We start from the raw sequence: 14480 nt of genomic DNA, 5'->3' as shown, positions 1-14480 counted from the left end.
GCTTTAATAATATTATCTTTCACAGCACCATTTAAGCATTCTAGCCATCATTTGATGTTCCTTTGATCTTTCTTAATTCTTCAGCATGAGTCTTGCTTGTTAGAAAATATTTCCAATATATAGGAATTCTGTATTTTGCAAGAAGTAATCTAGGATCCCTTTATATTAAAAAGGAATCCGTAGTCACTCAGTCTGAACCTAGGCTGTAAAGGCCTGATTCATGAAGGATTTTCTCCTAATCTCTGTCTATGGGGTTACAATTTAGAGAATCTGGCCATAAGTGTCGCACTTGAAGGAATAATTGAGGAAAGAAGAGCTTGGATTAGACTCAGCACAAGCCCAAGAGGAAAGTTATTTCATATTTCTAGGGGAAATGTTAATTAAGAGAAAGACTTTATCCCCCAAATGGATGCCTGGTTCTTAGCTGCCCTCCCCCCTCCCATCCCCCCTATCAATCCTTTAGGTCCCTGAATGAGAAGTAAATGAGGAAGGAGGTTACATGTAAGAAGAATGACCTAGAAGGAAGGATGCTATGAAATAATTAGCCATGAGCCTAGTTCTTTCAGGGGAGGAGTATACCTTCACATTTTGGGATACTGGTCCACTGCCCCGAAGCTCTACAGTCAGCATGAGGAGACCCATTTAACACCCATCCTTCTGAGCAGCCAAATTCACAGACAGAACCAAAGCTGAATTTCCCCCATGGGTGAGAGCAGTTCATAGAGCCTTGACCTGGTATAGACAGAGCTTTGCACTGTATAACTATAAAAGAAAATAAACAGTGTTATTTCTTTCAGAATATCAGAACTACTTTAAGTATTTACGTAGACTGCCTCTCCCCAAGAAGCTATAAAGCGGTGAACACCAGATATAAACAATCAGCACTGAAAAAACAATTTTACTCATAATATTATTAACATAAACATACAAGTGTAAAATAAACATATATAAACAATATAAACAAGTCTGATTCTATTTTGAACTTTAAACAGTGAAGTTGAGAGGAAAACAGAGTCCTATATATAGCAGCTAAGATATTGTGGTGTTAAATTATTTAAGACTTTAACGACCATAAAAAATATCTTAAACTCCACCCTCTGAGCAATTGGAAGCCAGTGCAAGAATGAATGAGTGTTAGGATTGTGGACTCTTGTGTTGGGGTGAGGTTGACGCAGCCTACAGGGAAGACCCTGTAGGTCTTCACCGCCAACAGTTCAGAGACTGAGCTGGAGCTTCGCCTATACCAGCCCCTTTCCCCTCGGGTTGAGCCTTCGGGTTCCAGGTGCTGGCAGGTCTTAGGTGGAAATCTCTGAGGTGCGGGCAGAAAAGTAGTTCTGGTGGCTGGTCAAGGTCTAGGCGGGTGGCAAGCAAGGAGGATTGTGGTCTAGGCTAAGTTCAAGACAGGCAGCAAGTAAGGATGGTCATGGTCCAGGCTGAGATAATGGCAGGCGGTAAGTAAAGATGGTCATGGTCCAGGCTGAGGTCAAAGTAGGTGGTAAGTAAGAGTAAATGAGGTACAGGCTATGGTCAGTTCCGAGATCAGTCTGAGGGCAGGCAGGCTAGGGAAAAGGTAAAGGTAAAACTGAAGATGAAGGCATGACTGGGCAGGCTGAAGACATAAAGGCAGGCTGGAGGGTGAAGACAAGGCTGAAGATGGGCAGGCTGAAGAGATGAAGGCAAGGCTGGGTAGGCTGAAGGAAGGTTGGAAAGCAGAAGGCAAGGCTGGAGACATGGAGGAAGCAGCAACTCACACTATCAACAATAGTCGACCCATTGCTGAGACATCTTGGCGTTGCATGGCTGGGGTTTAAATACACGGCCATATGATGTCAATGGAGAGTGCTGGAGGACTGGTTTCCCGCTGCGGGGCCTTTAAACTTTGGTGCAGTTGTGTGCGTGTGCCTTGGAGGTGGCCCGAAGGTGGAGGACAGCGGCGTTCCTGGCTGCATGGAGAGACAGCGTCTTTGGCTGCTTGGAACGGCAGTGCCGGGCTGGTCAGGCAGCATCGGGTAAGTGAGCCAGCTCGTGGGGGCAGCCCACAAGCCGGTAAATGTAACAGTGAGACATGATCTTGACTTTGCCTTCTGAAACCAAAAGTGCCATGGTATTTTGCACCAGTTGGAGTCTTGGGAAGCTCTATGTAAAAGGAATTACAGTAGTCCAAGCGCATTGTAATTACCACATGGACTAATGTAAATAGTGGACTTGTGTTACAAATATTCCATAGTTGAAAATAAACAGGCCTTCGCTACTATACTAATGTTCAGGTGTGTGTCCAGAACAAATCGTAAGATTTTAACCACCTGTTTCAGTGTTATCACTCTATCATGCACATACACTTGTGAACAAGGAGCCCTCACTGATTGGCAGCCACCGCACTTCTGTGGTTTATTACAAGGGCACACTCACACTATTTTGCATTAAACTCATGACACAATTGTGAAATAGCCTCTGGCTAAAGAGTAATTCTTATTTATGGCTTACAATGGGGCCATTTTCAAATAAGCCGATAGCTGCAGATACTGTAGCTAATATTTTCAAAGGAAAACTATTTAAGTGGTTTTCTTTTGAAAATTGCTTACAGGTCCATGGTTCAAGTACCTGCACAAGACCATATAAATAAAATCTACAGCCGTTGTTTTCCAATTGTGCCCAAAACTATGCCCGCGAAAATGTTTCCCTTCCATCTAGCCAAAAGATGCAGACTGTAGAAGCCTGCAAGTACTTTTATCTGGGCAGAGGAGGACAATTTTCAGACAAGCCCATTCACTTGAGTAAATCACTATTTACCAGGGAAAATGGCTTTTAAAATTGCCCTCTATTTATTCTAATAAACCTTCTTCACCTCTACCATTAGGTGGCAGGGCACTAAGTTGTTCTTTAAAAAAAAAACCGGATTAACATTCTACTTATGGGTAACAGATGAGGTGATTATGAAGGAAGTTTGCCTTCTGTACAATTAGGAGGTAGCATGGACTTTCTTCACAAAAGAGAAGATGCAGAAGAGAAGCATCCCAAGAACCACCTTCCTTCCCTGATAGAGCTACCCACACATGAAGAGCATTGAAGATAGGACAAACCTTGATTGCCTTCAACCGCACAGTCTTACTTGCTAGAAAATGTTCCCAATTATAGGAATTCTGTATTTTACAAAGATATAGTCCAGCATCAGTGAAAGTATCTGATTAGAATAAAAAGGATGTCTAATCACTCAGCCTGTGTCTGGACTGAAGTAGAGCCAGTTAGCAAGGTAGATGAGGATAGGAAGTGTGTCTAGCAGGGGTGGATTGGCCTATCGGGGGATCGGGCATCCCCCGGTGGGCCGATCGCTCCAGTCACGTGGTCTGCCATGGGCGGCCGTGACAGAGCCGTGCTCGGCAGACCACGTGATGTGTCCTGGGCCGGCCAGGGCGGCAAATACCCAGGCCGGTCTGACATCGTGAATCCGCCGCTGGTGCCTAGGCTCATTTCTCACCCAAGAGGAAGAAAGATTTGTTTGTTTGTTTGTTTATTAATAAAATATTGATAGTATTTCCTGCCTTTTCTCATTATTGTTCACTCAAAGCAGGTTACAGTGGTTTAAGACCATTTGGTTGCTATAGATTGGCAAATATGGTGAGGTGACAGGTAAAAAATGTCACGGGGGGGGGGGGGGAATTGAGTAAGTAACATAGGTAAATATTGGGGGGAAAGTATGTATGTGGTGACAGGCAAAGCATAGAGTAAATGTTGAAGTAAAGTGACATAGGTTAACAGTTGGTACAATGATGAATTGGGGAGAACAATATACAAAAACATAAGTAAATATTGGAGTATTAGGATACATATGTACATCATTGGAATTGGAATTGGCGCTCAGAGGGCAGAAGCTATCTTACTCTACATAGAAGATCCATTAAGGCAGGTACTTTATCCCCAAACAGTAGTCAGGTTCTCTCCTGTCCCTTCTCTCATCCCCTACACTTTGGGTCCTTGATGGAAGAGTAAATCTAGACAGAGGATATCTTAAAGAAGAATGATCAAGAGTGAAGATGTTAGGTAATAATTAAGATTGAACATAGTTTTTCAGGGGAGGAGTATACCTTCACATTTTGGGATACTGGTCCACTGCCCCAAAGCTCTACAGTCAGCTTGAGGAGGCCCATCTAACACCCATCCTTCTGAGCAGCCAAATTCACAAACAGAACCAAAGCTGAATTTCCCCCAAAGATGTGAGCAGTTCATGGAACCTTGAGCTGGTGTAGACAGTGTTTCGCACTCTATAACTGAAAAGAAAATGAATAATTTTACCACTATCAGATTGTCAGCATTACTACCATATTATTTATTATACATGCATGCTCGCACTGATCATGACATAATTGTGGTATAACCCCTGGCTCAAGGACATTGATTTACTAGTTCTTTCCTTCCTTTTGGTATATTATTTGTTCTAATAATCCTCCTTGATCTGTATCACAAGGTAGTAGGATAGCTAGCATTGGATAAAACATAGTATCAATTTGAAGGATGTTTACTTTCTATTCCATTATGAAGAAGCTTGTACTATCTTTACAATAATGAGTGTTCAAAAGAGAACCATCTCAAGAACTACCTTTCTTTCCTGCTGGAGCTGTCCACACTTGAAAAGCATTGAAGATAGGAGAGTCCAAAGTCTAGTTTCTTCAGTGTGAGAGTCATACTTGTTATAAAATACTCCCCGAATATAGGAATTCTGTATTTTACAAACTAGTCCCAGCTCAGTGAAAGTATCCCTTTAAAATAAAAGGGACGCTTTAATCACTCAGCATGAGTCTAGACTCCAAGGGCATGATTAACGAAGGATTTTCTCTATTCTGTGTCTATGGGGAAAGAAACCTAGTGAATCAGGCCCATTGTGTCCCAGTTGGAGGGGTAGTTGAAGAAGGAGGAGTGCCTAGGATCATCCCAAGAGGAGGGTCATCTCAGATTTTTAGGAAAAAGGTCTATTAAGAGAGGGACTTCATCCCAAAACAGTAGTCTAGTTCTCCCCTTGTTCTCGCCACCCCACATTCAACCTTTGGGTTCCTGATGGAGAAATAAATATGGACGGGGGATACCTGCAGGAAGAATAGCCAAGAAAAAAAGAGTTTCTGAAATAATTATGATTTAGCATAGTTTTTCAGGAGATAAGTATACCTTCACATTTTGGAATATTGGTCCACTGTCCTGAAGCTCTACAGTTAACCTGAGGAGGTCCATCTAACATCCATCCTTCTGAGCAGCCAAATGCACATATTGACCCAAAGCTGAAGTTTCCCCATGGATGGGAGCACTTCAAGGAGCCCTGAGCTGGTGCGAAAAGAGTTTCACACTGTATTGCTAAAATAGAAAATGACAGACAGAATATGTACCAAGAGAAAGAATACTTCATGAAATGCAGTACATTACCATTCTAATTTCTCAGCCTGATGCAATATTTTTATGCATGGTTTTCCCATTCATTGACACTCAACATGCATCTATTTGCACCTGTTAGGGAATAATTGATGTTCACCACAGAACAAGTGGTGTTCTCTGCTGTGAATGTCAGCCCCTGGAAGATGTGAAGCACAAGTTTCCACTGAAAACATAAAAAACATTCTGGGAGAGATTTTTGGCTATTTATTTATTTAAAATGTTTTGGTGGTTTATATATAATTTACAGATTGTGGTAGCACTCTATCCAAGTGTCCTGCAAGAATCAGTTAAAGCAACTAAAATTAAAATGATTAAGAGGATATTTTGTTACTAATTTGTAAATTTAGTCATGGAAGAAATGAGGCTATGTAAATGTAATCCCTAACCATTGTTAGCAATCACCTTCTGCAGCTGCAGGGGTGATAAAAGATCCTTCTGCAGCCCCAGAACAGATTAATTCAGAGTTCACACCCATGGGGACTAGCAAAAGCACAAAACACAAAAACAACTGTGTATAACCAGATGGTTTTCCAAACAGAGAAAATAATGTATTTTAGAGATCAAAGTCCAGAAAATTGGAAAAAAATTGAGAAAGACAGTCCGGCACTTAATATCAAAAGCAGATTCTCAATCAAATCACAAAATCCTTCACAGAAATTACTCATAGTTTAGTTCCAGCCACTGCAGCAAAATATCCTCTAGATATTTTTCCTCTCAAGCTCCTTGCCAAGATCTCTCTCTTCCTTGAGACCCACTGAATACAAGTGTCCTATAACACTTCTACAACTGGCAGAACTGGTGTCTCCCTGGACTTGGTGACCCACAGCTTGTTGCGTCCATCAGTCTTCGACGGCTTTGCCCCGCCTACCTCTCTCTACTCTCGGCTCCTCCCGCTCACCTTGGACTGATGGCCGCCATGGCGTCTGCTTGCCATTCTCTTCGGCGTCCCTGGACCGGCTTTGGTGCTGCCTCCCGCCATTCTCCTTCAAGGTACCTCTAGGGCGCGCGCGCGCACGCCGCCCTCATCTTTAACTCCACGTTGGCACGTACCTCAGGGGCGTCCCCCTGTTCTGATGTCACGACTTCCGGGTATATCTGCCTACAGTATTTGCTAGCTCGTTGAGTTAGCAACAGGATTTTTACAGATGGGATTTGCTCTCCGTTCCTAAGCTACTCTGCCACTCCAGCGCTATCTGGAACTCTTACTACCCTTTGGGGTCTCTTACTCGCTCCTCGGGGCCTCTTTGCTTCTTTCAGGTGCTATCAGGAAACCGGTACTCGCTCCTCGAGGGCCCATGTTCCCTGTGTCGCTGCCTGCAACCTCTACCCTTCTACTTGGAAGAACTAACTTACAGCTACCATCAGTGAGTACAGAAACCATCTCTCTCCACAGTACTGCTTCACTGGAATCAGGTACTCGCTCCTCGAGAGTCTGCTCTCCCTCTGGTGCCAGACCTCTCATCTAGTGGAATCTCTGTTACTGCTAAGTGAGTACAACGCTACCGAGTCTCTCTGCTCTAAGGGATCAGGTACTCGCTCCTCGAAGGCCTGCTCTCCCTGTCTCGGAGCTTCTCCTAATTCTACATTGGGATTCTGAATGGTAATCTTATTATGTGCTCATAACTCTCAGTCTCTTTCCACTACAGCACTGCCTTGCAGAGGATCCGCTGTTCCAGCGTTCTGTGTTAGATGCGCCCAGACGGGCTCTACAACCACTACTCACTATTGCCACCTCTGGTAGTCACTTAAACTGTCTAATAAAAGATTCAAATCTGTGTTTGTCTGTCTGGAGTCTAGCCTGACACCATGGTCCCTCACGGGACTGCCCCCCGTGGGTGTGGTCAGCTGCCACAGTATCCAAGGATCCACCCAAACACCATTAACCATAACACAGCTGTACTGAGAGAGCTCTCTACTTCTCCTCCAGCAAACTTCCTAAGCCACTATCTAGCCATGACATCCACAAGGCTAACTTCCCAGCCTAAGAAATCCATCTCACAACTCTTCCCAGTGTTTGTGGAAGCAACTTTTATGTCCTCATCTCAAATCCATCCCCTCTGGGGGACGGCATCCATCATCACTCAACACTAGATACACGTTTGTGAACCTCGCACCACTGGAAAGCTCTACATTTTTCTGAATGGCACCTTTCTAATGAACTCAGGCAGGGGTCACATAAAGTTGTACATTCTTTACTGGACTTAGTCAAAATTCTGGATAAAACTCACAAATCTGGCAGCTATTTTGATGTAATCTGTGTTGATGTTGTCTCAGCCTTTTATTGTAGACCATAGAACTGTGTAAATATTGACCTGCTGTAACAGTTTGCTTTTTATTTTAATTATTTGTGAGCTTAACGATGTAAACATTGACCTGCTGTAGCACACTTTCGGGTCAATTTTAAAAGTGTTGCTCGTGCAAAAACAGCCACATAGGCACATGCCGGCCTCGCACGAGCAACAAGCATTTTAAGAAGCCGCAAAGTACGCACATACATACCTGTGTGCACATCAAGAGAAGAGGGTGGAAAAGGCGCAGGGAATGGGCATTCTGGGGTGGGCCAAGACTTATGAGCATAAATCCGCATTTAAAAAAAACTGACCATGGCATGTGTCACCTTGTTATCCGCGTAACTTTACTTCTGGTCCTGATGAGGAGCAAGCCTGGAGATCTCGAGTTTTAAGGCATTTAGCACAGCGTGAGGGTTCAGGTTCAAATGGGGGGCTTGCAGGATTAAGAACCAGAGGGGTCTTGAAGACCTCAATATGAACTGGGCAAACCGATTGACTGAGAGGAGATAGCGTGTAAATGTAAATGGATCCTACTCTGAAGAAAAAATGGGGTTAAGTTGAGTGCCACAGGGATTGGTTTTGGGACCAATTCTGATCAATATTTTTGTGAGCAACCTGGCAGAAGGGATAGAAGGTAAAGTTTGTCTATTTGCAGATGATACTAAGATCTGCAACCGAGTGGACACTTCCGAAGGAGTAGAGAGAATGAAAAGTGATTTAAAAAAAACTTGAAGAGCGGTCAAAGATTTGGCAGCCAGGATTCAATGCCAAGAAGTGTAGAGCCATACATGTGGGATGCGGCAATCCAAAAGAGCTTTATATGTGATGGGCAGTTAAAGACTAATGCGCACGGACTGGGAGAGGATCCTTGGTGGTGATAGTGTCTGATGATCTGAAGATGGCGAAGCAATGTGACAAGGCGATAGCTAAAACCAGAAGAATGCTGGGCTGCATAAAGGAATAACCAGTAAGAAAAAAAGAGGAGATGATGCCCTTGTACATGTCTTTGGTGAGGCCTCACATGGAGTATTGGATTCAATACTGGTGCCCATATCTCAAAAAGGATAAATTCAGGATAGAGGCGGTCCAAAGAAGAGGAGAGGCTGAAGGATCTGAATATGTATACCCTGGAAGAAAGGAGGTGCAAGGGAGATATGATACATACCTTCAGATATCTGAAAGGTTTTAATGAGACACAATCATAAAACCTTTTCAGTTGGAAAGAAATAAATAGAACTAGGGGTCATGAAATGAAACTCCAGGGAGGATGACTCAGAATCAATGTCAGTAAATATTTCTTCTGGAAGAGGTGGTGAAGACGAAAACAGTCAAAGAATTCAAAGGGGCATGGGATAAACACTGTGGCTCCCTAAAGGCTAGAGGTTGGAAATAAAGAAAAGAGTGCATGGGGGTAACTTGCTGATGTGGCATTTGTTACCTTTAACATTTAAGCCTTGATACTGTTAATGCAACTCCATCATTGCTCTCTGCTTCAACGGCAGGGTGAAAAGGGGAATTGGATTCAGACAGCAACAAACAAGGGCCCTGACTTTTACGGTTTGGAGAACAAATACACATGATGCTGCACTCACTACCATTAATCACGAAGCCTGATACTTTTGATGAAACTCCAACATTGCTCTCTGCTTTCATGGCAACGGTTAAGGAAAATTGGATTCAAACAGCATCCAAAGGCCCTGACTTTTACGGTCTGGTAAATTGATAAGCATTGGGGTAACCTGCACAGTACAGTAGATACTGGCATAAGCTTGCTGGGTAGACTGGGTGGATCATTTGGTGCTTTTCTGCCATCATTTTTATGTTTCTATGGTGAACTAGTTGGAAAAACTGGTTTCTCCCTCACACAAGCATGTTTTAAATCTGCCTGCATACGCACGTAAAAGCTGCTAAAGCCCTAGCTGAAATATGCATGGGAGGAGTACTTTAAATGATACGTGCATACTTGCGAGCACAGTTTAAAATTGCAGTGTCTCTCCACTCACGCACTGATACGTGCGTTCATGGGCACACACACGTTCTTTTTAAAATGATCCTGTTTCAGTTTAGTTTAGTATTAGACTTGACATGCCGCCTTTCTTGTGTGAGGCTCACTCTAGAACTCTGTTTAATATGTTGTAAAAAGAAATTGCGCCTTCAGCAGCAGAACATCCCCAGGGTCACTTGAAGCAAAGCAATATTGATACAGCAGATTCCTCCCTTTCTCACCTCTCTCACCTCACCTGCAATTCCTTTTCCTGGCCAGAGCAGGGAAACGAGAAGCTTGTCTGCAACAGAGAAAGCAAGCCAGGAAGAATCCTGATTGCAGGTGCAGGAGCCAGGGAAAAGAGGAGGGCAGCCAAAAAGCAGGAAAGACGTCTCTCATGATAAAACTGCCCCCACCACCCCATGTCGGAACCAATTTGTCTCTCCCGCTCTCTTTGTTGGCTTCTGCGGTTGCACACTGGGATTCTTCACCACAATGGAGGATGAGTTCCCTGCCTCAGACAAGAGCCCTGGCCAGCAGGTCATCAGGGGGCAATATGTCACAATTTGAGATTATTGGTAGGGCAACTCTCAAATCTAGTGTACTGGTTCTGGAGCCTTAACACCTTGCTGGAGTGATGATGGAGTACTGGTTCAGAGGAAGAGGGCCTCTAGCACTACACAGAGAAACTGGCATTCTGAATTCTAGAGCCCTTCTTTTATCATAGTAACATCGAGAGTCATCAGATCCTTCTCTTATAATAGTGATATTGAGAGCATTGCATCCTCTTGCCATAGTAACATTTACAGAATAGAATCTGTCTTTTTCCATTGTAACAAGTCATAGAATCCGTCCCCTAACATTCAGAGCAATGGAATCTTTTTATTTACCAAGGTAACAGTCCAAGCAGAGAACCGGCCTCTTACTATAATAACATTCTGAGCATGCAATTCAGATTATTATTATTACTATTATTAATGATATTAAAAGTTCTTATATATCGCCTTAGTGGCCCAAAAGCCAATCAAAACGGTGTAGAACAATGACAATTAACACATAATACACAATAATGTAAACATAATAAAAACCACCTATCCCATATCAAAAATAAAACTAGCCCTCCCCTCCCAGCCTTTCCTGCCAACAGTTTGCCGCTTATCATATCTTACCATACTGGCATTCTGCCCCGTAGAATCCCTCGGCACACTGGCAGGTATAGTTGTTAATTGTCTCCACACATTCCCCATGGCCGCTGCATGATGAAGGCGCACAGGAAGCTTTCGGAGAGAATATATGGACCATCTTGTTGAATGATGTACAAAAGGGTAGAATTACGGACAGATGTTATGTCGGCAGTAACCTATCATAGCATGGAGGCACGTAGCTCCAAGCTACATGGACACTTTTTTCAAAGAGAAAGTATTGGCATGCTTTCTTTTTCAAAATTAGCACATGCAAAATATGCACGTTAAAAGCATCCATGGACTTTGTCCCTGCTCTTTGCACAGGCACCTGAGGAGAGCCAGTGTGGGCATTTGGAAATCTAATGTAGGCCTGCCCCCAGGAACTTCTCTTTGTCCCATGGCTAGATGCAGGTATGCTATGGAAGTACAATTTTAGCCACAGTTAAGGACAACCTGTGGTCAAACCATTTTACACAGATAAAATACTTGGAGGTCGATATTCAAAATCCATTTAGATGGATAACTGAAAAGTTATCCACCTAAATGGCAAAGTGGCGATATTGGAAGCCAAATGCAGCATAACAAGTTATGTGGCTCTGCATAAGCCAGGAATGTTCCAGAGGCAGGTGGGAGGTATTTCGGGGAGGAGCAGAATTAGCCACATAAGTTATACGTGGATATTTGGAGTTAGCCGCTTAACTTATGCGACTAACTCTGGTCACGCCATAGGGCTGTCCTAAAGTTAGCCGGGTATACTTATCTGGCTAACTATAAAATTACTGGGTACATTCAGTGGTGCTGCCACACCGCTGAATATCCTGGTTAAGTTAGCCAGATAGGTGTGTCTGGCTAACTTAACTAGCCGCTCTGTGGCTGAATATCAGCCCCATGTTTACTAAGGAAATGCCGTTGATTAAAGCTAGATACTCAACCCCACAACCCAGAGTGTGTTACTTCACTGGTGACATGCTTAATTTCAACATGATAAAAATGTGCACATTATTAACATTTTGTTTTCTCGAAAAATATAATGCCTATTTGTGTCTCTATTTGTGTTTTCTAATCCTCTTATACTATTTTACAGTATTGATGTATGTGATTTATCTGAGCTCACCTGAAAGATATGATGAACGTTCATTATTCAGAGATAAAAGTTGCTTGCGGAACAAATAGTTTCCATGGTATGGGAAGTAAAAGACAGCTTGGCGCATTATGAAAATATGTCAGAATGGGAAAATATCCTGACAAGTAACCAGAGGGAATCCAAAAGCTGTGCATGGCAATCCTCCTTTTAACACGTCACATGCCACAAAGTGAGGAAAAGACAGTTGTCTTTTAACAATACACTATTTACCGAATAGAGCTGCAGATCTGGGGCTTGAGTGGGAGGACGTCTCCGTACCTTGCTTGTATGCCCTCACCGAGTTCCTTCTTACCTGTGTAGCACAAGGCCATTTTTTTCTTCCTGCAAGAATCGTCATTCCATTTGCCTGCGTCTGTCTGCCTTTTGATGTAGATCTCGACACAGTCCTCCTTGTTTCTCTTGTTGTTTGGCTCACCCTCTCCCCAGTTTTCTGCTTCTGATGTCAGCCTCTTGTTGGTCCCCACCCAGGTCCAGTTGCCCTGGATTTTCCGGATTCCTATCCAATAGTATGCAGGGCTGTACGGGATGGTGCGTTCCAGATGTTCAATTTCCTGTTTATTCTGTATGGCCACCAGATCTGTGTAACTGTTCTGACAGAAGACTCTGGCCTCCTGCCAGGGCAGGGCTTCTGTGGAGATGTGGTAGGTCCAGCAGTCAACACCAGCCGATGTCAGAAGAGCTGGGGGAAAAAAAGGAAAAAATATGTTGGGTCTGGTAAGTTTCCATTTTGTCTAGCAACATCTGCTGACTCCTACTGAAGTGTTCCTCTTGCCCTAAAAGTGTAAATCATGGCCCTTCAAGCTCCTGGGCTTTATGACTTCCAGCTCAGATCTACTCAGTGAAAGGGTTAACATCCTTTTATCACTCATTTTATTGCAGAAAGAAAACAGAATAGGAAGATCATCAGGTCAAGTGTTTGGTAACTGTTGCCCTCAGACAGTAGAGAAGTAATTATCCAGTGCTCTCTAAGGACACCATCCAAAGTAAGAACAAAGGAACTGGAACTGTCCCCCCAGTCACTCACAGGTTACCTGCTAGACCAGCTGATGCGAGAAGGTGGGTCAAAGCAGAGGCCATTGTGATTATGATTGCAAAAAGCAGAGTATATTCCAGAGGTTTTTTGCCCAGCCGAGCAGTCAGTCTTATTAAGTTATGATCCATAACTGGATTAGAAGGAACTACATAATTACTTGTGTAACTTCCTCGACCAGGTACATTTTTTTTAAATTTTATATTCTGCCTTTTGGCACTTCAAAGCAGATTACATTCAGGTACTGTTGGTGATGAAATGATGGAATGGGACTTCCCTGTGACTTGGACTTCCAAATGTATTTGTGTAGATTCTTAAGACAGTCATAAAGATGGTGAAGTAGACCTGGATAGAGACAGCATGCCACAGTACACTACGTCCCCTCCACTGTTAGAATAAGGAGGAAGGCCTCTCACGCCTCTCCATGGTTCTTATAGACTGGCTGACACATTGTGTTCAAATTCCAGCAGCATCAACTTTATTACCTGGGATATCCAACCAGCCAAAAACTGTTTATATGGATGAGAATGCTTTACTCCTGGGGGAATTCTGCGCAAAACTATTTAAAATTCCATGCACAAAAACTTAAAATTCTGCAACATTTTGTATACTTTATATTGGTCAAAATAACAATTTACATGACAGTCTAAGTAATTACATTTTAAATTAATACAGAAAAAAGTTATTACTTAAAGATGCAGAATTTTAAATATTTTGAGCAGAATTTCCCTAGAAATTCACTGTAAGAGTGTCCCTTCCACTCTCTCTCCCTACTCCCCTGGCCACTTTGCCCTCTCAGGCCCCCAACTCCTCTACCTGCCAGTATCTCTGCCCCTCACACAGGCTCCCCTCTGTCCCTCCCTCTCTCACACACATGCTCCCTCTCTCTGGTGCACATACACACACCCTCATACAGGCTCCCTCACTCTCTGGCACACACCCATCCCCTCATATAAGGTCCCTCTCTCTTGCATACACCCACATAAGCTCCCTTTCTCTCTCACACATACATCCTCACACAGGCTACCTATGTCTCTCTCTCACACACCCCTTCACACAGGCTAGCACCTTCACATACACTCGATCCCATTTTCATACACACCAGCTCCCAATCTCTCACACACATACACACTCCTTCACAATCTCCTCATATAGGCTCCCACTCTCTGGCACCCCCACTCAAGCACCCCCCTGCTTTCTCTCACACCTCCCTGCTTACCCTCCCTGTTCTCTTTCATACCCTCCTGCTCACCCCACCCTGCTCTCTCACCTTCCCTGCTCATCCCCCTGCTCTGTCTCTCTCACACCAGATCTCCCCTCCTCCTCCCCTTCCACCTTCCCCTCTCACACACCTCTCCCCCCTCTATCACTAACTCTCATCGGGGCCTTCATCTTCTCTATGAGTGGAGTGCATCCCACAGCACACTGG

The 14480-nt window shown here is 43.6% G+C and overlaps 1 protein-coding gene across 1 annotated transcript in view; it reads right to left on the bottom strand.

Annotated features, from left to right (window-relative positions):
• SELE (selectin E) overlaps positions 1 to 14480 on the bottom strand; it is a 148686-nt gene that overhangs the window by 113930 nt on the left and 20276 nt on the right. Inside the window, exons 15-19 of the mRNA XM_029617651.1 lie at positions 12314 to 12700; positions 10863 to 10970; positions 5158 to 5340; positions 4083 to 4265; positions 580 to 762 (exon numbers count right to left, since the gene is read on the bottom strand). Of these exons, the coding sequence (XP_029473511.1) occupies positions 580 to 762; positions 4083 to 4265; positions 5158 to 5340; positions 10863 to 10970; positions 12314 to 12700 (1044 nt within the window). The remainder of the gene's footprint in view (positions 1 to 579; positions 763 to 4082; positions 4266 to 5157; positions 5341 to 10862; positions 10971 to 12313; positions 12701 to 14480) is intronic.

This window comes from Rhinatrema bivittatum, chromosome 10, assembly GCF_901001135.1.
Source record: "Rhinatrema bivittatum chromosome 10, aRhiBiv1.1, whole genome shotgun sequence".
Classification (NCBI taxonomy): Eukaryota; Metazoa; Chordata; class Amphibia; order Gymnophiona; family Rhinatrematidae; genus Rhinatrema; species Rhinatrema bivittatum.
The sequence above is the reverse complement of the archived record's forward strand: the minus strand, read 5'-3'. Positions and strand labels throughout refer to the sequence as shown.